Raw genomic sequence first — 24,976 nt, 5'->3', positions numbered from 1 at the left:
CAGGTCTCTGTCTTGCTTGTCTTTTTTTTTTTTTAATATTTATTTTTTATTTCTTTCTCTCCCCTTCTGCCCCCCCCCAGTTGTTTGCTCTTTGTGTCCATTCACTGTGTGTTCTTCTGTGACCACTTCTATCCTTATCAGCGGCACCAGGAATCTATGTTTTCTTTGTTGCATCATCTTGCTGTGTCAGCTCTCCACGTGTGCGGCGCCATTCCTGGGCAGGCTGCACTTTCTTTCGCGCTGGGCAGCTCTCCTTACGTCCTTACGGGGCGCACTCCTTGCGCGTGGGGCTCCCCTACACGGGGGACACCCCTGAGTGGCACAGCACTCTTTGCGCGCATCAGCGCTGTGCATGGGCCAGCTCCACACGGGTCAAGGAGGCCCGGGGTTTGAACCGTGGACCTCCCATGTGGTAGGCAGACGCCCTAACCACTGGACCATGTCCGCTTCCCTTGCTCGCCGTCTTTAGGAGGCATAGGGAACCTCCACTCCCTGCTTTGTTGTCTCTCGTTATGTTTTTCTTCTTGTGTGTTTATTGCATCAGTTTGCCGTGCCTGCCCATCACACCAACACGCTGACCTCCCAAGTGGTAGGCGGAAGCTCAATTGCTTCGGTCACACCTGCTTCCTCGCCTCACTGATCCTTGCATTTTGCTAAAGGAGTTCCCAGTTTCCAAGCAGAGGCATGAAACTGTGACATCTATTCTCTGAGCTCTTGGTCAATGACATCTCAGTGGGTTCTGAGCGTAGCTTAGAAAAGGGAAGGGAAGAGAAATGGGCTGAAGTGAAGGGTGTCAGGGTGTCCTGGGCATGGGACAGGGGAGAAGGGGCAATCTGCTGAGTTATCCCACTCTCCGGGTCAAGAGAGGCAAACAGATGACCTGGGGCATTCCAAATGCCTGGGGCATTCCAAAGGTGGCTGCAGCCGTGGATTCAGTTCAAGGCCTTGGAATTCTGGAAGATTCCAGAACCTTGATCATGGTGCATTTCTTATATTGCTGTCCCATCTGCATCTCTCAAAGAGAAAGGGTCTGTGGACTTGTTTCAGAGCAGTGAGAAAGTGAGAGGGACCCCAGAAGAGAAGAGGGACCAAAAGCTTAGAGCCAGTGAGATGGGATGCTGGCCGGGGACCTGCAGATGGCGCCCCAAGGCTACGGGATGAGGTTCCCAAGCAGACCAGCGGTTTTTCGGTTGGTTGGTTTTTGTTTTGTTTTCTAATGGAGGAGGAAGCAGGCCCTCTGGTGGACAGGGCGCCCGTGAGTTCAGGACTCGGTGGGGAGGGGCACCTCTGGGCAGTCTGGGAGGGTAAGCGCTGCCCTGCCCTGGAAACACAGCTCGATTTCAGTCCCCACTGGCCCCCTCAGCCAGGCACCCTTGTGCAGGATACAACCTGGTCAACCAGACATGGCAGCCTGCCCAAACGAGTCCCTGGAAAGGTCAACGATGACCTTTGCCTGGGACAGTCCCGTTAACCCACTCGTTTCCTCCTGGGGCAAGAGCTGGGGTCTGGAGAGGGAACGTGGCACAGTCCCTGCACTCTGTCCTCTGCCCTTGCCCCTCCCCCAGTGCATAAGTCAGCCAAAGGGGTGCTGGCGCAAAATACCAGAAACAGAAATCGGTTGGCTTTTATAAAGGGTATTTATTTGGGGCAGAAGCTTACAGTTACCAGGCCATAATGCATAAGTTACTTCCCTCACCAAAGTCTTTTGCCGCATGTTGGAGCAAGACGGCTGCTGAGGTCCGCCAGGGTTCAGGCTTCCTGTGTTCCTCTCTTCCCAGGGCTTGCTTCTCTTTCCTCACAACCAAGCCCCTCTGTGTGCTTAAGTCCCAGGGCTCCAGCATCAAAACTCCAACATCAAAACTCCAACTCTGTCCTTTGCCACGTCTTTTATCTGTGAGTCCCAGCTCACCAAGGGGTGGGGACACAATCAAGCCCTAATCATAATTTAATCACGCCCAGGTACAGACGAGCTTACAAATATAATCCAATATCTATTTTTGGAATTCATGAACCATATCAAACTGCTACACCCACCCACACATGTCTCCGACAGTATGACACTGAGTGCCATGCAGTCACTGGGGCTTCAGAAAGGCCTCCTTGAGCTGAGTTTTGAAGGATAGATAGGAGTTTTCCAGAGAAGAAAGTGTGAAAGGTGGTCCAGGTGGAGGAAACAATGATTGGAACAATTCAGTATTACTAGAGCATAAAGTGGAATAAGAGAAGCAGCAGGAGGTAAGTGGTAAGGTCAGGAAGGGCCACCTGGGTCATAGAATATTCTAGTGAACAATGAGTCATTGAAAACCCTAAGTGCCAAGGTAATTGGGACTGCTCTGAGCTATAGAATGGTCCCTCCGGCCGCATGAAGAGGCTCCAATAAGGGGCTCCAATAAGGTCGAGAAGGGGCCTGGGGGAGGGAGACCAGAAAGGAACACGGAGCAATAAATCCTGCAGGCACAGGCTGATGGGAGCTTGGAGCAGGGCGATGGCACAGGGAATGGAGAGAAATGGGAAAATGCCAGAAATACTTAGAAAGTGAAACTGACAACCTGAGGATGTCAGGAACTGTATATGGGCTGAGATTCTCCCTTGCTTGCAACCTAACAAGTTAGCTTGCCGTGTTTCATGGAGGCTGGTAGAAGATACCAGACTCCGGGATCAGAGATAAAGGATGATTTCTTCCTCACAGCTACAGCAGTCACCCATTCTGCCCTGGTTCCTTGAGGCCCAAATCTCCTAAGGGGGCGTGAAGAGGACCAGGTGACACTGCACCTGCAGTGGGGGGTGACAGGAGGGGAGTCCTGAGCTGAAGGAGCCCAGATCTTTTCTAATGGATGGGAACCACGCTTCCCTTTGCTCCTGTGAGAAAGGTTATCTTTATTATACCAGAGCATACCCGCCCTTTGCTCCAGAAGGAGGTACTATCTCTATACCTGAGGGCCGTTCGATATTCAAACATCCTGGAAAAGATAATTCAGAGCAAAGGACAAGTAGTGCCTCACTCACAAGACCCGCAGAAACATGGGCGAGCCACAGAGAATTGTCTCCCAACAGAGGATCGCTTGAGCGGTAAAGCAAGTCAGGGGTCAGGGATCACCCCCAGAAGGCGTGGGTGGAGGGTAGACAGTGACGTGCCCCTGAGGTGGGAGGGCCAGGTGGAGGCATGAGGTTTAGTGGAAGTAAAGAGTGGAGGTCAGGTTCATTGACTCAACCTGGAGTCAGGGACTGCACGTGCTGGGAATCAGATAGCAATGGCTGGAACTGGGCTTTTCCATTTGTTTTCCCTCCACCCTCTCCTCCTCTGTTTGGCTCGCCCCCACCCATCCACCGTCTCCACCATCTGGCATTGCCCGTGTCCAGAATTCCACTGTCACTAAGGCTGAGCTCATGGTCCCCAACATCATCTCGACCAGACTCCCTGGACCGTGCGATCCGGGTAAGGGCTGGAGTTAGGGACCTTGCTCTGTCCCACTGCCCCTGAGGGGGCCCTCCAGCCCCCACTGGGATGACAGGCTCAGCTCCAGCCAGCTGCCTCCCCCCAAGCTTGGTCCCCAAGCCCGATTCCAGGCAGGGCCCTCAAGTGCTCTGCGTCGCCCAGGAACACAGGACGCGAGGAGCACGGAGGGGCCGTCAGAGCCTGGACATCAGGGACGGAGGTCAGGGTGACACCACCTCGGGCCTTTCTCTCCTGACCTTCAGGTCAAGCACCTCGCAAGGCCAGGACCATGCCTCTCGAGCTCTACTGCATCCGATGCCTGGAACAGCGCCGGGCACCTAGCAGGAGCTCCACAAATATTTGTTGAACTAGTAAAGGAAGGAGCAAGCACTGGCCTCAGGGGTCCCCACCGGGTTGGAGCCAGGGCAGCAGCAGCTGCTGCAGAAGCAGCCTCCAACTTAGATCCCTCCGCCGGGAGCTTCCCATCCCAAACCCACGCCCTTGTCTTTCCTACTTGACACCTCCGTGCAAGGCCACCTGCCCACTATTATGCCGTGTGCCCTTGGGCAATACTTCCCCCACCCAGCCCTGCAGAACCAAGATCACCAGTTTCGTTGCAGGGTAACGATGCCCGTTGCAGGTCTTTGATGCCCGCTGCTTGCACAACGCCAGGGGGCGTTGCCGGGAGAAACCCACTCCCCAGCTCTGGACCGTGGGCGAGAGGAAAAGCAGGGAGCTGCGGAGGCATTCAGGCGCGCGCCCCACGGCGCCTGCAGGACGGCGTCGCGGCCGCGAGGGGGCGGCAGACACGGGGGGTGGCGGGGCCGGCGCGCCCGCGCGCTCCAAACAGACGGGTGGGAAGTTTCCAGCGCCTTGTTTTGCTTCTCATGGGCCTGCGAGGCCGGTTTCTGTGTGACAACAACCTTGCGTCATCCGAGCAGCTGGCCCTGTGCAAGTCCAGTCTTGCCTGGGTTGCTGGAGGCGAAACCACCGAGAAAAGATCGGGCGCGATAGCCTCCGCTCTTGATTTCATGTTTCCGTGTTGGAACGTTTTCCTTCACTTTCCATCTTCACTCATGTTTTTTCAGATTTATGCAAAAACTAATCAATAATGCCTTCATACTTATTGGAATTTGTATATTTCTAAAGATGGCTTTATAAAAAATAATAAAGCGCAGTGAAAGCAGGAGGGGTGGGTGCTGCCTAAGACCTGAGTCTCCACTGACCCCTGCCATATGCCGGCCTGTGACTTGGGATGCGCTGTCCCAAGTAAAACGGGCGGGTGGAACCCACCGCTGAGGTTGTGGACGGGAGCCAATGAAATCGGGTCTGTGAAGGGCATGGGCTGGTAGCTGACAAGGCACCAACGCTCAGGGGTTGGTGGGTAAGAAGTCCGGGCTTTGGCAAATGAAAAGGAATGCAAGATTAAAAATAAATTTGAAATTGGATGAAATCACTTGGTGTGCAAATTGTGTGTGTGTGTGTATATTTATATATATTTATCACCCAGGTTGCACAAATTTTATTAATTCACCATCCAATGTGTAGAAAGATTTGTTTTTAACCGGTCTGCTTCTGAGCAATTTACTTGAGTAGATTTTGAAATTCCAGAAAACACTGCCAAATACAAAGAAAGGTCATTGCTACCTTAAAATTAATTCACAATGTTTTTTTAACAAAAATGAATGAGGGAAGCGGACATGGCCCAAAGGATAGGGCATCCACCTACCACATGGGAGGTCCGCGGTTCAAACCCTGGGCCTCCTTGACCCGTATGGAGCTGGCCCATGCGCAGTGCTGATGCGTGAAGGAGTGCCGTGCCACTCAGGGGTGTCCCCCGCATGGGGGAGCCCCACGGGCAAGGAGTGCGCCCCGTAAGGAGAGCCGCCCAGCGCGAAGGAAAGTGCAGCCTGCCCGGGAATGGCACCGCACACACGCAGACCTGACACAACAAGATGATGCAACAAAAAGAGACACAGATTCCTGGTGCCTCTGATAAGTATAGAAGCAGTCACAGAAGAAAACACAGCGAATGGACACAGAGAGAGAAGAGATAAACGGGGGTGGGAGGGGGAGGGGAAGGGGAGAGAAATAAATAATAAATTAAAAAATGAATGAAACACTGTAAAAATGCTTGTAAGAAGCATTTAAAGTTGCCAAACCATCCTATTGTTCAAAAACATTATTCTCCCCAGAAAGGAAAGCTCTGATCAATGGATAAAAAATGCATAAATGCAAGGAACAGTTTACAAAATCACACCTGTGGGATACAAAAATCAAAATGTAAAAAAAAAAATTATAAAGAGCAACAGGAAATATAATTTTCACCAATTAACTTATCGATCAGTTTGAAGCCCATGTTTTTAAATCACCTGTTTTCTACCCACTTACCTAGATCTTTCTGTGGACTATTCTCCCACCCCCCACCCATCCTCAACCACTCCCCATCTGTCTACTTGCTCTTTTCTTCCCCACACCTCCCTTGGCCCAAAGAAAATGTTCCTCCTCACCGCTTAAACCATGCTCTTGAAAAAGCATCTAAACGCCTGCAGTAAACCTCTCATCCCACCCCGCCCCCAGCCACTGGCCATCTCCCAGCTGCCACTGCCCTGGCCCAAGTCACTGATAAACTTCCTTGTGGCTGAATCATGTGTACAGGCACGAGCAAAGGCAAGTGACACCCTGGAAGATGTTTGCAACACATGAAACTGTGCACGGGTCAGTATCCAGAATATATAAAGAACTCCGACGGGTCAATAAGGAGAAATCAAATGACTAATAGAAAAAAAAAAGAGGGGGCCAAAGACAATTCACAGGAGGGGAACTCCAAACAGCCGGTAAACTGATGAAGAGATGTTCAGCCTTAATAGTGATTAGGGAGATGCAAATTAAAACCACAAAGAGATATTATCCCACGCTCATTCACAAAAACAGGGAAGTCTGACAATACACCAAACATGGGTGAGACTGTGGGGCAAGCAGGGTGCTCAGAGAGCCCACACCCTAGCTCAGCAGTTCCTTGCTGGTTTCCAAACTTTGATTGCCACCCTCAGGAAGAACTTCATTCTACCAAGCTACCCATTAGACACACGTGAAACTGAGACAAGAATTAAAGCCATAATTACCTTTATTACATGCAAAGTGCTCATTTATTTTCTATTCTATTTCACAACCGACTGGCTTGTTTTCACTGCCCTCCAACGGTTGCAAGCCCCACTTTCAAAAGCACCTCCCTGGAGAAGCATCCACTTGTGGCGGAATTGTTTCCCTCAGCAAGGAAGTGGATAAACAAACTGGGTGTATCCATCTGAGGGATGACTCAAGCAGCAGTTAAAATCAATGAGACCAAATCCATTGATGTGTCAAACTCTCAGAAACTTATTAAGTGAAAAAGGAAAGTTTCAGGCTGATAGCTGTAATGATAGCTTATGGCATGATAGCATTTCCATGAATTTTTTCAAACCCAAAAAGCAATATATGTTCTGGACACATCATATAGGCAGTAAAAAATATATATCAAAACATATCCTAGGGAAGCGGACTTGGCCCAGTGGTTAGGGCGTCCGTCTACCACATGGGAGGTCCACGGTTCAAACCCCGGGCCTCCTTGACCCGTGTGGAGCTGGCCCATGCGCAGTGCTGATGCGCGCAAGGAGTGTCCTGCCACGCAGGGGTGTCCCCGGCGTAGGGGAGCCCCACGCACAAGGAGTGCACCCCGTAAGGAGAGCCGCCCAGCGGGAAGGAAAGTGCAGCCTGCCCAGGAATGGTGCCGCACACATGGAGAGCTGACACAACAAGATGACGCAACAAAAAGAAACAGATTCCCATGCTGCTGACAACACAGAAGCGGATAAAGAAGAACACACAGCAAATAGACACAGAGAAGAGACAACGGGGGGGGGGGGGAGGGGAGATAAATAAATAAATAAATAAATCTTTTAAAAAAAACATCCTAGAAGGTCCCCACCCATTCATGGTGGCAGCTGCTTCCCTGGGGACGAAGTAATGCCAGCTTCATCTGCAATCCTCTCTTCTTTTTCTACATCCGCACATGCTGAAGCAAGGATGACAAAATGTTAACGTTTGCTTATTCTGGGTGGTGGGTACCTGAAGGCTGGATATAAGCCAGTCAAGCAAATAGTGAGCCAGCCTAAAGAACAGTAGTGCAAGGGCCCTGAGGCAACCTCGGCAAGTTCCAGGAACAGCAGACACGAGGATGGCCAAGCAAGGAGAGAGGTTGGAGACAAGGTTGGCAAGGGATTTGGATTTTAGATTTTAAGCAGGGGAGTAAACTTATCAAATTTATACTGTAAAAACGTCACTCCTGTTGGGCACATTTTAACTATCAAAATGGGGTGACAAATATATAGGGGTTATTGTACTAAACTCTTCTTTTGGGAAGTGGATTTGGCCCAATGAATAGGGCGCCAGCCTACCACATGGGAGATCCATGGTTCAAACCCAGGGCCTCCTGACCCATGTGATGAGCTGGCCCACGCACAGTGCTGATGCGTGCAAGGAGTACCGTGCCACACAAGGAGTGCTGTGCCATGTGGGGTGTCCCCCGCGTAGGGGAGCCCCATGTCCAAAGAGTGCGCCCCGTAAGGAGAGCCGCCCAACGTGAAAGAAGCAGGCTGCCCAGGAATGGTGCCGCACACACAGAGAGCTGACACAACAAGACGACGCAACAAAACGAGACACAGATTCCCAGTGCTGCTGACAACAGAAGCGGACATAGAAGAACACACAGCAAATGGACACAGAGCAGACAACTGGGAAAGGGGTCGGGGAAAGGGAAGAAATAAATTTTAAAAAATAAATCTAAAAAAAAAGAGAGTAAGGATTATAAAATAAAAATTAAATTAAAAATAAACTCTTCTTTTGTGCGTGTTTGAAATTTTCCATTAATTTTTTTTTGAGGTGGTACTGGGGATTGAACCCAGGACCTTGTACACAGGAAGCAGTAGGCATTCAACCACTGAGCTACAGCCACTCCCCTCCATTAATTTTTTTTTTTAAGATTTATTTTTTATTTCTCTCCCCTTCCCTCCACCCCCGCCCCCGCCCCAGTTGTCTGTTCTCTGTGTTTATTTGCTGTGTGTTCTTCTTTGTCCGCTTCTGCTGTTGTCAGCGGCACAGGAATCTGTGTCTCTTTTTGTTGCGTCATCTTGCTGGGTCAGCTCTCCATGTGTGCGGCACCATTCCTGGGCAGGCTGCACTTTCCTTTACGCTGGGTGGCTCTCCTTACGGGGCGCACTCCTTGCGCGTGGGGCTCCCCTACGCGGGGGACACCCCTGCATGGCAGGGCACTCCTTGCACGCATCAGCACTGCACGTGGGCCAGCTCCACACGGGTCAAGGAGGCCCGGGGCTTGAACCGCGGACCTCCCATGTGGTAGACGGACGCCCTAACCACTGGGCCAAGTCCGCTTCCCCCCCTCCATTAAATTTTAAAACTAATAATCAGTGCTCTTTCCACTGGCTACTGTGGGGAAAATGGGCCATGCGCAGGGGCAAAGGAGGGGCCAGGGAAGCCAGTGAGGAGGCTGCAGCAGGGGCCCAGGCAACGGGCAGGGTGGCTGGGACCAGTGTGGCAGAGACAGAGGGGGGAGGTGTATTTGGGGTCCACGGGATTTGCTAAGGGACAGAGTGGAGGGGGTAGGGGGGTTGATACCTTGGGCTGAGCCCCTGGGTGACTGTGGGACAGGAGCCGGAGGAGGGGTGGATGGGGGAGCGGAAGAACAGGCGTCGGGTTTGAGCACCTTGCCAGTGAGAGGCCACGGACTCCACAGGGAGATGTCAAGTGCGCAGCTGGGTGGGTGAGTCCAGAGTTCAGGGGAGAGTCAGGACGAGGAGTCACCATTTGGGAGTCAGCGGCACATAAACTGTGTTCAAAGCCACGGGACTGGGTGAGCTCACCCAGGAAGTGGGCGTAGAGAAAGGAGGGCTCCCCGGGTCAGAGACGGTGGAGCAGAGCGGCAGGGGGGGCCGGCGGAGACCGAGAAGGGGCAGCTTTGGGGGAGAAGGAAAACAGAAGAAAGGGAAGTTGCCTCTCGTCCCCAGGTTCCAGAAGGCAGCGTGGAGAGTGAGCAGGTAAAGTGCTAGATCGGAGGCCGTTGCAATCATCTGAAGAAGAGCCGGCGTCCTGAGCAGAGGCAGGCGGCCGCAGAGGGCTGTCTTGTTAGCAGCCGACGGAGCCACACCAGCTGGCCACAGCCCTCTGGAGCCACTTTTGTGAAAAGGCAAACCTGACTGTGTCTTCCCCGTGGCTCACCCAAGGTCAGGAAGCCAGGCCAAGGCCTGGAAAGCAGGCTCCCTGCGGCCTGGGCCCTGCACCCATGCGCAGCCCCACTGTGGCTGCTCCACCAGTCAGGCATGTGCAAGCACACGTGTTGGACCACGGAGGTTTACGCCAGCAGCCCCTGCCCCTCTCCCGTCTTCCTGAAGGCAGAGCTCACTTCCCACACCAAGCGCCGGAAAGTGCCAGGCCCGCGCTCTCCCAGCCTGCCCCGCAGCTCAGGCTTGGGCAACCGAAGCGATCCCGGGCAAGAGGAGTTCAGGGGAGTCTGCTGGAGGCTTCTGGGAAATATCTTCCCCCAGACACAAAGAGACCGCCAAGGAGAAGCTCCGCCGTTCCTGGCTTGCCTTGGGGAATTATCACATGCCTGAGCTGCTGCCTCATCTTGTCACCAGAAGGGGCACACAGGATGGCCAATTTGGGGGAATGGAAAAGCCTGGGTCCCTGGTGAACTCGGTGGGCCACGGGCCAGCCTGGAAACTGCCAAGCTGCTTGGGTTGGATTTTCTGACGCTTAATCCTTAGCTGACCCCCACCCCCCGTCCTCACCCTCACCCCTCCGAAAGCCTTGCCTTTCCCCAAAACTCATGCCCTCTTGCCTCTCCACGCCTTGCCCGTTCTGTCATCTCAGCCTGACATGCCCCCCCACCCCATCCACTCTCCACCAACGGCTCCTGCCTGTCCTCCAAGAGCCACCCGTGCCCCTGGCCCTTGGCTGGGAATTCTATGGCCCCAGATAACAGGTTTGAAAGATGAACCGATGCTTTTGCTTGCCCCTCCCCACCCCCGAACTATTTCTTGTCACCCAACCCTCTGTCCCCCCATTTTGGCATCAAGTGGACCAGGTGGTACCCAATGCCCCAGAAAAGAGTTATTTTCTACAAAAGACACAGAAAAGGCTTGGAGTTCCAGAAGTCTAAAACTTGAGGGGACTGAAGGATTAGATGAGTCAGGGACAGGCCTTCTGGCCCCAAGGCTAGACCAGGCTCCTGGTCCGGGAAGGGAGAGAACCGGGCAGGCTGGGGGGGCCTGGGGCCCATGCCCACGGGCACGGGGGGCAGAGCAGCGGCCACCGCTGTCCCCCTAGGCAAGTCGTGACCCTGTTGGAGCCACGTTGGTGCCACAAGCAGAAGCCTCCAATCAGGGAGCTGGCACATCGCCAAAAGAAGGTGCCGAGGGGCTGCTCAGCCAGGTGTGGGGGGTCCCAAGACCTCCCCTGGAGCCACCCACGTCATCCTCTGCTGGCCCATCAGGACTGCCTCCCGTCGGCCCCTCAACTTTACTTGGCACCACCTGGCTTACTTGAAGGGCCACACACACACCCCCAATATCCCTCAATACCCCAGACAAAGCAGGGGTCCTGGTCACCCCGTGGGTGGGGGGAGACTTAGAAGGCCAAGTCTGCAGATCCCTGTGTAGGAGTTAATGAACAGAGCCTGGGCGGAGGACCAGCCCCGCCCACCTTCCCCACTGGATGGGGGGGGGCTGTTTCAGGTTCATCTGTGTGACCCCAGGACCCCGCCAACAGTAGATGCCCAATAAATCCTTACTGACCTAAAGCGAGCATGAGACAGCAGAGCTGGAACCCACCCTGGTGCTTGGCTGACCTAAGCCCACCCTCAGCCTCCCCCTCCCTGCCCACCTCCCAGTGACTAGTGGTGGCTGAGGCAGAAGGTACAGGGTGGGGCTTCCAGTAAAGTTTTTTAAAAGGAATAACTCAGCTGACGTAGCTTTCCGCCTTTTGCCCTTTTTCCTGCCGGGAGGTGGAGCACAACGATGAGGTCACAGCAGGAAGACAAAGGCCTATAGGCGAAATGTGACAGGAGCAGCGACAATCTGGGGCTGCTTGTCTTAGACCAGTAAATCTCTCTCGGCTTAAGCCACTGCTGGGCAGGTGTTCTGTTATTGGCAGCCAGACACGCAAGAGGTGGCGGTTCACTGTGCAACCTTCAGAGTCAGACAGATTTGAATTTGGATCTTGGTGGGCGACCGCTGAGACGTGGGTTCCCACCACCAATCCCGCTCCCCCAAAACTGCTCTTGTCAAGGTCATGGGTTAAGGTGAATGACGCTGGCTAGTGGAAGAGACAAATGCTGAAATCTCTTAGCATAGTGATCATTTATTTCTTGTTCACGTTACAGTACAGTGTGGGTTGGGAGGGTGGGCCTGGCCGCACACAATCATTTAGGGTCTCACGTGCTCTCAGCTTGTAGCGCCACGCTCCTCTGGGTGCTCGGAGCCTTCTCCAGAAGGGATCATAGAGGTGTCTGGGTCCAAGCCTGGTAATAGAGGATGTCACTTCCATCCACTTTCCACTACCCAGAAGTCTGCCACAGCGACATGCACGGGAAGCTGGATGCCTGGCTCAGGAGGAAAAGGCCACCTCGTCAACCATGTGCACTGGCAGAATCTAGCTCACTCACCGAAGAGCTACATGTCCCTATATCCAGCACTCACTTCTTAAACCTCACTTTATACCGGCTCTCAGCAACACTGGACATTCTTAGCCATCCCCCGTCTTTCTTTTTTTTTAAAGATTTATTTATTTTATTTCTCTCCCCTTCCCCTCCCCACCACCACCCCAGCTGTCTGTTCTCTGTGTCTATTTTGCTACGTGTTCTTCTTTATCCACTTCTGTTGTTGTCAGCAGCATGGGACTCTGTTTCTTTTTGTTGGGTCATCTTGTGTCAGCTCTCCTGTGTGTGCGGCCACATTCCTGGGCAGGCTGCACTTTCCTTTGTGCTGGGCAGCTCTCCTCATGGGGCGCACTCCTTGAGCGTGGGGCTCCCCTAACGCAGGGGACACCCCTGCGTGGCAGGACACTCCTTGCGCGCATCAGCACTGAGCATGGGCCAGCTGCACACGGGGTCAAGGGGGCCTGGGGTTTGAACCGTGGACCTCCCATGTGGTAGACGGACGCCCTAACCACTGGGCCAAGTCCGCTTCCCCATCCACCGTCTTTCTGACAACACTCTCTGTTCTCAGCTTCCTAACTTTCTCTGGGTTTTCTCTAACCTCCCTTCCCAGCCACTCCTCCTCTGCCTGCTCTGAAGTGCTGGGGTCCTCAAGCTGGATCCTGAGCCCTCTCCCCTTCTCCCCGCTGCACAGTCTCACCCTTATCAGCTGCCTCAATCACCACCAATCTTACCCACGACCCTAAATCCTAGACTCATCACAGACAGTTCAACTGCAACATGTCCCAAACTGTTCACATCCTCCCCCCCACCCCACCCCCAAGGCTGCTCCACCTCCTGGACTCCTGGTGCCATCACCATCAGCCCAAGGGGGAGAGCGAGAAAACTGGCCTTCACCCCTGACATCTCACCTCCCCGTGTCACACATCCTGCCGGTTTTCAAAGCCCCCCACTTCACCTCCTAACCATCTCTGAAATCATCCTCTCCAATGCCATCGCCTCTACTCAAATTCAGGCCACCATTGCCTCCCGCCTGGACGGCTGCTGCGTGGTCTGCTCAAACCCTGATCCCCTACCCAGGTCCTCCAGGCCAGTGCTTCGCAAACTTGAGCTGCATGGCAATCGCCTGGAGATTTCTGGGCCCCACCCCCAGCAATCTGATTCTGATTCCGTAGGTCTGGGGCCCAGTCTGAGAATCTGCATTTCTAGCAAGCTCCCCCAAGGGCCTCCCCTGGAGCAACCCAAGCCGATGGTGCAGATGTTGATGCTGCGAGTCTGTGGACCATCCTTTGAGTGGCAAGTCTCCCTGCACTGTCCAATATGGTATGGCTATTTAAATTAATAAAATTGTACCAAGTCCTGGAGACCTCCTAAAGCCAAAAACAAACAAACCAACAAAACCCCACATACAGAAAACAGATTTCTCTTGAAATTGAAATCCCCACCAAGAGAGCTAACCCAGTTAGCCAATCGAGACCCCTCGTTCATAACCTTTGACGCCATACAAAATAAAGCCCATCTCAACTGCCCTAAACCTGCCCTTATAAGACCAGCAAACCCTGGTTCACTCCAATCAGGAGAAGTCACGCCAACTTCCTTATTATGTGTATAAAAATCACTTGCCGTCCCAGGAATCGTTGTCCCCCAGGAAGCTACTTCTTTCCGGCTCCCTTTTTGCAGCAAAACTTTGGTGTCCCGAAAAACCTGCTGTCATCTACAAACGCAACTCCAATTTGTCTTATCCAATAAATGATTAAAACGAAATCGAATTAAACAGTTTGTTGTCACACTGGCCTCAGGGCAAACGCTCAACAGCCACATGTCGGGCCACATGTCCCTATTGGATAGCACGATTTGGGGCGCATTTCCAGCATCGCAGAAGTCCCACTGGGCCTGCCTGGACCTGGGTGAAGGTTCTAAAAATGAAGGCTGATTCCAGATCCCTCCGTTTGGTCCTAAGAATTGGAGGCTCCTCACTGCCTAAGGGTTCACCTACTCAGGACTCGGGCGTGCTCGCACGTCGGGAGCCTGGAAGGCAGGCGGTGGAGAAGAGTACAGGTGTTGCTACTCGAGGATCGAGGGCGAAGCAGGGGCGGGAACACAAGATACCCCCTAAACCTGGGCGCCTCGATACCGTCCCGGAGTCCCGAAGGTTGGAGGAAGGCCAAGAACCTAGAGCTCGTCGGCGGGCGGGGGCGGGGGCGGGCCGCCAGCCTCTTCCTGTCATTGGATGTTTTATCTTAGCGGGAAGCCAATCACCGAGGACGGCGGCTCGGCGTCCAGGCCCCGCTCCGAGCTGGGGGGGGGGAGGGGGAGGGAACCCGCGCAGGCGCACGCCGGCCCCGCCCCCTCCCTCTCCCCCTCCCCACCCCCCCGGGACACGCGCTCCGCACGCCCTCCGCAGACTCGCCCCGCGGTCCCCCTGTGTGCTTGGTATCCCCGCCTGGTGCTGGTGGCCGCCAGAGGCCGCGTCCTGACAGCCTCCTCGGTGGGCCTCGGGGCGGGGAGGCCGTACCCCCCCCCCTCAGGAAGATGGCGCAGGAGGAGGGCGGGAGCCTGCCCGCCGTGCGGGCGCGGGTCGGGGCGGCGCACGGCATCACCGACCTGGCCCTTAAACTCCAATTCTATGACCGCTGGGCCCCGGATTACGACCAGGTAACCCGCCGGGTCCTCGCCTCCGCCGCCCTCGGCTCCCGGCCTCAGTGTCCCTCCCTCTCTGTGGCCCAGGGCGGCTGTGAGGGTGAAGTGAGACTCGGGTGAGAACCCTGTGGTCCTGCCCCCCGCACGGACTGACCCCTACTCTGCCCTCTGACCAGGTCCACGCCCCTGGAAAGCAGGGACCACGACCTCCCCACCCTGGGGCCGCAGGCCAGGCCAGAGGGGCTGCCTGGAGGAGGTGCCATAGTGGGCTCTCGGTGGGCCCAGCAGAAAGTGCTGCCTTGGCCTGTAGAGAGGGCCCAAGAGGCCGAGTCCACCCCCAGCAGTGCCCCTTGGCAGTGGAAAGCACCCTCCGCCACCCAGGCCTCTCTCGCTGCAGCCCTAGCAGGGCCCATGCACGTAAATTTGGCCTGGCCAACTCCTAAATCAGTCACACGGGAGGTCCCCAAACACCGGGGCCTGGGCTAGTGGTAGGCTCAGCGCTCTGTCCCCAGGATGTGGCCGCCCTTCAGTACCGCGCCCCCCGCCTGGCCGTGGACTGCCTCACCCAAGCCCTTCCAGGCCCTTCCCAGACTGCCCTGATCCTGGACGTGGCCTGTGGCACCGGCCTGGTGGCAGCTGAGGTGAGGCCCCTGTTAGACCTCCCCACGCCTCCTTCCTCACATGTCCTTTCCTCCCGCCCCAGAACTCTGCCCCCCACCCCAGACTCCCTGGCCCCAAACACACGGCCCTCCCCGAGGCGCGGCGACCCAGCTGGGCAGCGGCAGTGGAGCCTTGACTGGAGTGTCCCCCACGCCAGCTGCAGGCTCGGGGCTTCCTCCAGCTGCACGGGGTGGATGGAAGCCCAGAGATGCTGGCCCGGGCCCGGGCCCGCGGCCTCTACCAGCGCCTCAGCCTCTGCACCCTGGGCCAGGAGCCGCTGCCCAGCCCCGAAGGTACTGCTGCCCACCCCCGGCACCCCAAGGCCCACCCTCTCCCCAGGCCCACCTTCGCCGAGTCCCCTTCTCTTGCCCAGCCTCTCTGCCCCCTGCTGAGCCTCCGCTGAGCCCCCAGTCCCTTCACTGACACCCTAGTTCTCACTGAGCCTCCTTCCGTCTTGCCAAATCCCCCAGGCCCTTACCGAGAACCTCTCTAGGCCGCCATGAGTCCCCCTCCCTGAGCCCTCACCCGTGACTCGGTCATTCCCCCCGTGGGATCTGGGTCCTGCCGACCCAGGCAGCAACCTCGTCCGTCTCCAGGGAGGCACTGAGGCCTTTGGGGTGGTCCGAGGCCACACTGAAGCCCCCCGCCACACCACACCCCGCCACAGGGACCTTCGACGCAGTGCTGGTGGTGGGTGCCCTCAGTGACGGCCAGGTGCCCTGCAGCGCGGTACCCGAGCTCCTGCGAGTCACCAAGCCAGGTGAGGGGCAGCCCTGCCAGCCCCCACGTACACCTCCTCCTCTCCCCCCCGCAGGCCCAGTGGGGGGCACGTTCCTCCCAGCGTCGGGCGGCGTGGCCTGGCTTCCCCAGACCCAGCTGCCACCTTCACCAGACCCAGGCAGGGCCCACAGGGGCCAGCTTCCTCCCGTCCACCTGGCAACTGAGAACTGCACTCTCCTCTGGCCTCTGCATTCTCCCCTGGAAGCAGGAGTGGCACTCAGCCCTGCCCTGTGGGAGCGCAGTGAGAACTGGATGAAACAATGTCTCTAAGCCTTTGCTCTGGTCCTGGCACATAGTAGGGGCTCAGCTCAGTCCCCACAGCCTCCTGCTTCCTCACTAACTCATAGGGTGCCCTTAGGCAGGTGTCTTTCTATTCACTGGTCTCCGTTTCCTCATCTGAGAAAAGGGGCAGCTCAGGTAAGATGAGAGATGCCATGTTGTAAGCTCTACCCGTTGGGCCTCTGTGCAGGCCTATGTGCTCCTACTGTGTGTCTTGCCCTCTGCTTGCCTCTGCTCTGGGGAGAAAATACAGACCCTGCCCTCTGCGCCTTGTTCACCAAGCCCCTGGCCAGAGGAGGTGGCCCCACGAGGGCTGTTGAGTGCTCGGTGCTGGAGAACTGAGAGGCATTCCCGAGCACCGGGTGAGCCGTGAGAGCAGTCCCCCGGGAGGCCCGGCTTAAGCGAAGTCCCCAGGCAGAAAGGAGAATGGTGGAGCTCGTGGACCTCGAGGGCAGAGGGCAGAGGGGCGCCCCTATCACCCCCTCCCTGTGGCTCAGCCTGGGCAGGTCTGGGCAGGTCTGGGCCCCGGTGAACCACGGGAGGCTGACAGATGCAGGGCCACCGAGACCAACAGAAGAGTTAGAGGTGAGGCTCAGCAGGACAGGAAATTCCAATCCCGTGAGCCAGCAGGACCCAGGCCTCCAAGGGCCCTGCCTGCCCTACCCACCATGGGACAGGCTCCCTTCCCTGGGAACCTTTCTTTTAGAGTGCCCCCCAACACCCTCCAGGAGTGCCCTGCTTCTTGTCCCTTCCTCCAGGAAGCCTTCCCAGACCCCAGTAATGGGGTCATCCCCGTCTCTCCTTCAGAGAATATCTAAGCTCAGCACTGGGCATACTCTAGTTCCTGGATTCGATCTGACCGTGCCAGGCATTTTTACACACAGGATTTCTTGAGACACTAATTACCTCCTCTCTGCATGTTGGGAAAGTGAGGCCCAGAGGCCCATGTGCTTCCTCCCTCCTTCCTGTGCATCCAGCACAGCTGGTGTTGCCACTGGACTCTAGCAGAGGGGCTGGGAAGCGGCAAGGCAGGACCCACCTCTGTCCAGGGGATTCAGTCAAGAGTTTCTAGGACAAAGGACATTTGAGCTGTACTTTGAAGAGTGCATAGGAGATTGTTCGGTCGAAGCAGAAGGGCATTCCTGGGGAAGGCAACAGGAGCATCAAAGGCATGGAGGGAGGCGGGAGGCCGACCCAGGGGTGATGCTGGAAGAACTTACAGCCTTGAAGACGTGAGGACGAAGGAGACAACCTTCCCAAGCAGGGACGGGCCTGGGGCCATGGCTCCCGCTCCTCACCCAGCTCACCTGCTCCCCTACCTCTCTCCAGGTGGGCTGGTGTGTATGACCACCAGGACCAATCCATCCAACCTTTGCTATAAGGAGGCTCTGGAGGCCACCCTGGACAGGCTGGCGCAGGCGGGGGCGTGGGAATGCCTGGCGGCCTGGCCTGTGGACCGGTGGGAGCTGGCCACCTCCGAGCTCGAGGTAGAACCCGGCAGCTCTGCCGGTGACGGCTTCATCTCTGGCATCGTCTACCTGTACCGGAAGCAGGTGGCCCAGGTTGCAGGGACAAGTCCTGGCCCCCAGCCCCTGCCAGACCTCTGACCCTCCCTGTGGCCCTAGCCAGGCCCATCTGCTGGGCCGTCTCTGCTCCATCGGCCTATTAAATGAACTCCCAGAAGGGAGGGAAGGACTCATGGCTGTGTGGTTCTCTTGACCCAGGAAAGGGTGACATCTGTCCCTGTAGGGACTGGAGACAGAAAGTGGTGCAAAGAGCCCCAACCCCAGGCCGCCCAGAGCTAGACTTGCTCCCAGGTGTGTCTGTAGCCCCCCAGGATGGTGGGCGTTCTTGGCCTGAACGCACAGATGGGAGAACCGAGGCTGGGCAAAGTGGAAGCATGTGCACACTGAACAGTGACAGAGCGGGGATCCAAGACCAAGGAGCTGCTGAGCCCCAGGCCCTGTCCCAGGCCACCCCCAGACTCACACAGAGGTCCCCAGCTCTAGGTCTGGGCTTGGCCAAGTACCTTCACATGTCCAGGACCAGTGTCCACACCTATAAAGTGAGAAGGGAATGCTGAGCACAGGGCGGGGCCTGCGGGCCTGGTAGGTGAAAGGGCTCGGTGACCAATCATCAGGGCCCAGGGCGAATCCTCCAGCTGGGGCCATGGGAAGGCTTCATGGAGGAGCAGGCCCAGAGCTGGGCCTTCAGGACCAGCAGGATCCAGGCAGGCAGAGAAAGGATAAAGGACATTCCAGGCCAAGGGCAGGGTCAGCCTTTCGCAAAGATCGGGAGGTGGGACTTGGAGGGTGACCCAACAAAGGTAAGCAGACCAGCCCAGCTGCTCAGACAAAGTGAGGGAAAGGAGGGAGGGAGGTGCCCGTTCCCTGGGGCTGGGTGTCCTCGTCTGTCCTCCCTCCCGGGGTCCTGAGCACACGTTAGTTAGTGTTTAACATATACGGGCTTTACCCACTTAAAAAGGAAGGCGACTCCGGAGGTGAGGGCCAATTCTGTTGTTCAGAGTTCCCTGAAACCAGGTTTTAAAGTGCTGAAGTCTGGCCACGGTGCAGTGGTCCCGCTCCAACCTCCATGCCCTTTGATCAGCCCCTCCCCAGGTCGCCAGCCCTGCCTCCCCTTCACACCTGAAATCAGACAATAACGCAGTCTTCCTGTGTTCAGGTCCCATTTATTGTAGAAAATAATAATAATTACAGTGACGAATAGATCTTACTTTACAAAACAGAAACCACCCCAGAGGCAGGAGAAAGCCCCTGGACTTCTGGGGCAAGGGTCAAAGCAAGGCCACACCCTCTGCCTTCTCCAGGCTGGCCAGTGTCCTGGGCAGGGGCAGAGGACTCGAAGGTGGTCAGCCTCAAGGGGCCCGAGGTCCCGTCTGCTGAGGCCGGTGAGGCAGAGAGAGTCCTGGGGCAGCGGAGTAGGGGCGGCACAGGGTGGGGAGCAGCCTGCCCTGCGGCCCCCTCCCCTGCCACCGCCCCAAACCAGTTTGTAGCACCTTCGGCCCTCCCTCCCCAAACCCATCTGTCCAGTCTGTGCTCGTGGTGGACGAGGCCCCAGCCGGTCTGGGGGCCCCAGGTCTCCCATAACCCCAGCACTCAGTGACCACTCACTCTCCAACAAACCAGGGCTGCGCAGCAGGAGAAGGAACAGGGAAGGGTCACAGAAGGAGCAGGCCGGGGCAATGGGGAAGATCAAAGAAGAGGATGGTGCCCACATGGGCCCGGACGGGCTACCACCAGCTCATGTGCCCAGAGGCAGAGCCCAAGGTCAGGACCGAGCTGTCCTGGCCAGCAGGAGCCAGCTCTGCACCCACCCCGCCACACCCTGTTGCTTCCGCCCCCTGCCCGGTATCCACGGGTCCTTTGGAGGAGGTGGCACAGGGGTCTCTTTCCTTCCATCCTTGCTAGCGTAGGGCCTCGGAGGGTGTCAGAGAGGGCCAGAAGGGGCGGAAGGCTGTCGGCCAGCAGCCAGGCTCAGCCCCTGCTCACCCAGCCTCCCGCGGCCAGCGGCCCGTGCCGAGGTCCTCCTGGGGTCACAGGCTGCCGAGCTCAGTCCAAGGAGACAGCAGGCCGGCGGGGACGCGGTTGGCGGGGGCCCTTACACGTAGTTGCTGGCGGGCGCGGAGCGCGCGGCCGAGTACTTGGCGGAGTAGGGCTTGTCGGCGCGCGGGGGGCAGTTGCAGCAGAGCAGCGCGCCCCCGAGCAGCAGCAGCCCCGCGGCCGCCCAGCCCACATAGAGCGAGGCGCCCAGCTCGCGCTTCTGGCCCGCCGTCACCAGCGGGTTGTAGAAGTCGCGGATGACGTTGTGGGCCGTCCAGGACACGGGGATCATCACCAGCAGCCCGGCCAGCAGGAACACCACGCCCGCCACGATCATGATCTTGGCCTTGGAGCTCTCGTCCTCCACGCAGTTGGTGCACTTCCCACCCACCACGGACAGCAGGACGCCCAGCGCGGCCACGATGATGCACACAACGACGAGAGCGCGGGCCGCCTGCAGGTCCTGCGGCAGCGCCAGCAGCGAGTCATACACCTTGCACTGCATCTGCCCCGTGCTCTGCACCACGCAGTTCATCCACAGGCCCTCCCAGATGGTCTGCGACGTGACAATGTTGCTGCCGATGAAGGCCGTCACGCGCCACATGGGCAGCGCGCAGCACAGCACAGCGCCCAGCCAGCCCAGCACAGCCAGGGCAATGCCCATCACCTGCAGCCCCATGGAGGCCATGGCTCTGTGTCCAACTGGGCCGAGGAGTCAAGCGCTGAGGTGGACACCCAACTTCAGCGGGGGAGGCCTGTGGCTGGAGACAAAACCGGTCAGAGCCCAGAGTAACCAGACCAGTTCCTTCCTGCCGCCAGCTGCTACAGCGTTCTCCCGGCGACAGGCTGGAGCGCTTATATGGCTCGGGCAGGGCGGGCGGGGGCAGGGGAGGGGTTTCGGTCACCAGGGCCTCCCCCTGACCAGTTTCTCTGGATTCCTGAGCCAGAGCCAACAAAAGGCCCTGGGTCCCTGACTCACCCACCTGGAGTCTCAGAGGAAACTGCCCTGTCCCCTGCCCCGGGGCCCAGGCTGAGGTCAGCTGGGAGACAGACACTGAGTCACAGTGCAGGGGCACTGGGTCGTTTACAGAGGGAGGGGCAGCCAGGCCCAGCCCGGCTCAGAGCATGAGGACCAGGGACCCCCCCACACACCCAGTGCTCCCTAGTTCCAGGCTGGGGCTGGCAGCAGGGGTGGGGGCCCTTGGGGAGCGGGGCAGGGAAGGAGTCCTGGGAAAGTCAGAGAGGCAGCCCAGCCCGGTGATTACCGTGGCCTTGGCCCTATCGTCTTCATCGCAGGTGTTATGGTTATGACTGTGATCGTGGTTATGGTTACAATTATGGCCATGATTGCTACTGTCCCTGAATTTGGCCTCACCAGCAATCTTCTTGGCATTAGCCGGATGAGGTCTACTTCCGGGCACCGAGGAGCTAGAGGCCCAGGACCCCTGGTGCCCTCTGTTCTCCCCATCTCTCACCCCCACCCGCTGGTTCCCCTGCCCTGCCCAAGGAGGAGGAGGGCGCAGAGGCAGTGCCCTTCAGGGCGGAGAGAGAAGCCAGCCTCTCGCCCTCCTCGGAAGTGGAGGCCAGTGGGCTCGGTTCCTGCCAGGCCTGCTTGGGCAGAACTGGGAGGGCAGGGGGTTCACACACCGCAAGGCAGGGCCCAGACCTGGGGACATCAGCCCAGCAAACAGATGTTTACTCTGCAAAGACACACAGAGTCAGACACAGAGTCATCCAGTGAAGCCACGGTGGGTACAAAGTCTCATGGGACGGGAGAACACAGAGGGCAGGGCGGCAGGGCAGGGAGCAGAGTGGGACTTGGCGGCGGAGGGTCCTTCGTGGCCCCGGTGTTCTCGGGTTATGCTGCAGATGGGGCCCTGGCATTGGCGGGGCAGCGGGCAGGCCTCCCAGGTAGCAGGGGACAGCAGGTGCAAAGGGCCAGTGGGGAAGTACAGGCTCGTTCTGGGAACAGGTAGGAATCCAGTCTGACCAGAAACTGGACCTGTGGGGGAGCGGCACAGAACTCTGCTCCGGGATTCACTCCTGCCCCAAACGTGGCCACGCCACCTGTGCGGGGCTGTGCACAACGGCAGGGAGATGAGCAGGGGCGTTGAGTGTCAGGCCGACAGGTGTCCACACACCTTCCAGAAAGGTGCCCCTGGAAACAGAAAGGAGCCGGAGGCAGGGCAGGGGGTCCAGGATCAACGAGGGGACCAAGAGGAAGGGCTCACTGTAGGGGTGACAGGAAGTGGTTAGGGCACTTCACAGCTGCGAGCCCCTCGCTTCCCAACCACATCAGGGGGAGCTCCTCGGGGCCCAGGGGCCCACTATGTCCCTGTGTCCCCAGCATCCGGGGTGGCTGCGAGTCCGGTTCTGACCCAGATGCGCCATCCTTGAGCTTCCCGAGGGTGCTGTGACTTGGGTTGGAGTTGTCTGGGAGCCCTCGGCATGTGGGAGGCCTCTGAGATGGATTTGCTGGCCGCCTAACGAACCACGGGGCTGGCTCCAGCTAGTGGATGCACCCATTTTACAGATGGGGAAGCAGAGGCCTTGTCCTGTGGTGAACTACGAACACGCCTATCTCCCTACCAGGCTGGGGGCTCCTGGAGGACAGAACCAATTCCGTGTTCAACCTCAGTGCCCAGCACAGGGCTTGATATACAGCAGGTGCTCAATAAATGCTTGACCAAGGATGCAAGGAAGGCCTTCTGCCCCCCTGGTGCCTGCTGCCCTTCCCCTGCTCTCTCCCACACCTTCACTCTCTCCCTGTACACACACACATCCTGGCACAAACAGGGACAGTTTCTGCCTGCACCACACCTTCCCGGGGTTTTCCTTTGAGGACTCAAGCGCTATGGGCTGAACTACCAGAGATAACTGCCCTTCCTGATTGACAAGCGCTTTCCTGCAGATGACCTCACCCAGGCAGTAAGCAGAGCTGGGACTCTTGTCTTCACTGGATGAGGAAACTGAGACCCAGGCAGGGAGCCAGAAGCAGGCCCAGGATTGGGAGGGCACCTCCTCCTTGCTCAGGAGCCCCTCACTGTCATCCCTGCCCAGGCCCCAGGCGTAGGGGAAGGCCCCGAGGGGGGTGGGGGGACCCAGGTGGGAAGGAGGGGCAGGAGGGGTGGCCACGGAGCTCCCGGGGGTACTGGGGAAGCAGGGAGCAGCTTTGCACATGAGTGGAGCTCAGCAGATATTTGTTGACGCCTGCTTTACGCCAAGAGAAACTGGCTCAGTTCCACCCACTGCCAGGAAAAACACCAGAAAAGCCAAGACCCTCGGTGTGCACCCCAGGCTGGCTTCCTGAGCCCCAAGATGGGGGAAGCAAGGAAATTCCTCTGGTCCCTAGCCCGACCCTCTCCTAGAAGCTTCCACAGCCTTTCTTTTGCTGTGACGCCTTATGACGCTTCTGCCGTTCAACACCTTGGCTTTGGGGGCGGGGGCGGAATTAGCACCTATTGATTTTTGTCGTTCTTTTTCCCAACATGCACTGCCTAGTTTTATGCCGATAGAATTGTACCACGCATGCTGACTTTACCCACCAGATCGGCTAACCCATCCCTGCCCACCCTTAGAAGCCATCTTACCAGCCCTGTGGCCCCAGGGACAGACGGCAGGTCCACTTCTCAGCCTGCACTTCCTGTCTTGTAAAAAGAGAACCTGAGTGTGTGTCCTCTCAGCTGAAGGAGATGGGAAGCACAGGGAGGTGAAGTTGTTCGGAGCTGGACAGGTTGGGGGGAAGTCCTGGCACAAGGCGTCCACCCCTCATCACTGGTCCCGCTTACACCAGGCAGAACCCTGTCCCCAGAGCCCCAGGGGCTTCAGCCAAATCCCCATCTTGCCCACACACACCCCTCTGGCCCTGAGCCCCAGCTCCCTGGGAGTCTCTGGGAAAGGGGTAAAGGAAAAGTCTCCCAACTAACTGTCTAACGCGGAGCCCTCCTGCTGCAGCCGGAACCAAAGTTCGTAAACAAGACTGAGGCTAAGACTTAAAATCATTCCTCTCCACCAAACCCAGCGTTTGATCCTTATCAGATCATGCAGCCTGTTTGAAGAACAAAAGGAATTAGCCTTGCTCCTAGCTAAAAAAACTAGTTTAGCTGGAAGTTGATTCAAAACTATTTATTTTTGCAGAAGTTCGCTAACTTCCTGGCCCACAAACACTCCCAGCACACCAGGCAGAAGTTAAGATCCTGTTTCTTTTTAACCAGAGACAATACCATCAATTATAAAATCTGAAAACTCCGGTAAATGATCTGCGGTGGGATTTCATGAAACCTGAAATATGCTTCCTCTGTGAGTTAAAGCTTGTGCCACCAGGTCACTTGAGCATCGCCTCCGAGGGTTGTTCTGGAAGGAGGCTCTCTGGAGGCTGCAGGCTGAGCAGGGAGCCCCCTGGCCCTCTGCCTGGCAGCGCTCACTTGTGGGCCACCCCCCACTCCCCTCCCCTGCCCGGGGGCTGGTAATGTCAGTCCTGGTTGGACAGGAGGCCTGATCAGACCGGCCGAGCAGGTGGTGCCCCAGGCTGGGCCCCACGTGGGCTGAGGGAGAAAGTGGACGTGGCTCTGCTGCTGGCTGGGCGGGGAGGTGTGGAGAGGAAGGGGGCCCAAGGAGGGGGAGAAGCTGAGTGGGGGGATGGGGCTGAGTGGGGAGAATGTTTTTTTAATGACTTCCCACTAAAGCAGTGTGTCCTTTCAGCTTCGGTCTGGTGGTTTCAAAGAGCCTGGATGGAGCCCTAGAGAGGGAAGGCAGGGCTTCACTGGGGGGTGCCTGTTACCCAGGACCAGCCCAGACCCCCAGGGCAACCCCCCTGTCTCCTGTGCAAGGAGCCAGGCTGGTCCCATCCTGCTTCATCTCTGCCCCAGGAGGACCCTGGAAGCCAGCACCCTTCCCAGCCCCATCTGTACC

The 24,976-nt window shown here is 57.3% G+C and overlaps 2 protein-coding genes across 2 annotated transcripts; one reads left to right on the top strand and one right to left on the bottom strand.

Annotated features, from left to right (window-relative positions):
- Window positions 1–14,505: 14,505 nt before the first annotated feature.
- METTL27 (methyltransferase like 27) lies at window positions 14,506–18,204 on the top strand. Its single transcript, XM_058285935.2, has 5 exons — window positions 14,506–14,801; window positions 15,299–15,427; window positions 15,604–15,739; window positions 16,114–16,206; window positions 17,835–18,204. The coding sequence occupies exons 1-5, from the start codon at window positions 14,679–14,681 to the stop codon at window positions 18,110–18,112; spliced, it is 759 nt and encodes a 252-aa protein (XP_058141918.1). The 5' UTR covers window positions 14,506–14,678; the 3' UTR covers window positions 18,113–18,204.
- Window positions 18,205–19,174: 970 nt separating this feature from the next.
- CLDN4 (claudin 4) lies at window positions 19,175–20,918 on the bottom strand. Its single transcript, XM_004461204.5, has one exon. It carries the CDS (start codon window positions 20,751–20,753, stop codon window positions 20,124–20,126), a length of 630 nt encoding a protein of 209 aa, XP_004461261.1. The 5' UTR covers window positions 20,754–20,918; the 3' UTR covers window positions 19,175–20,123.
- Between the last annotated feature and the right edge of the window lie 4,058 nt (window positions 20,919–24,976).

This window comes from Dasypus novemcinctus, chromosome 23 (assembly GCF_030445035.2).
Source record: "Dasypus novemcinctus isolate mDasNov1 chromosome 23, mDasNov1.1.hap2, whole genome shotgun sequence".
Lineage (NCBI taxonomy): Eukaryota > Metazoa > Chordata > Mammalia > Cingulata > Dasypodidae > Dasypus > Dasypus novemcinctus.
Note: the sequence above shows the minus strand (reverse complement) of the source record. Positions and strands in the feature narration are given on the sequence as shown.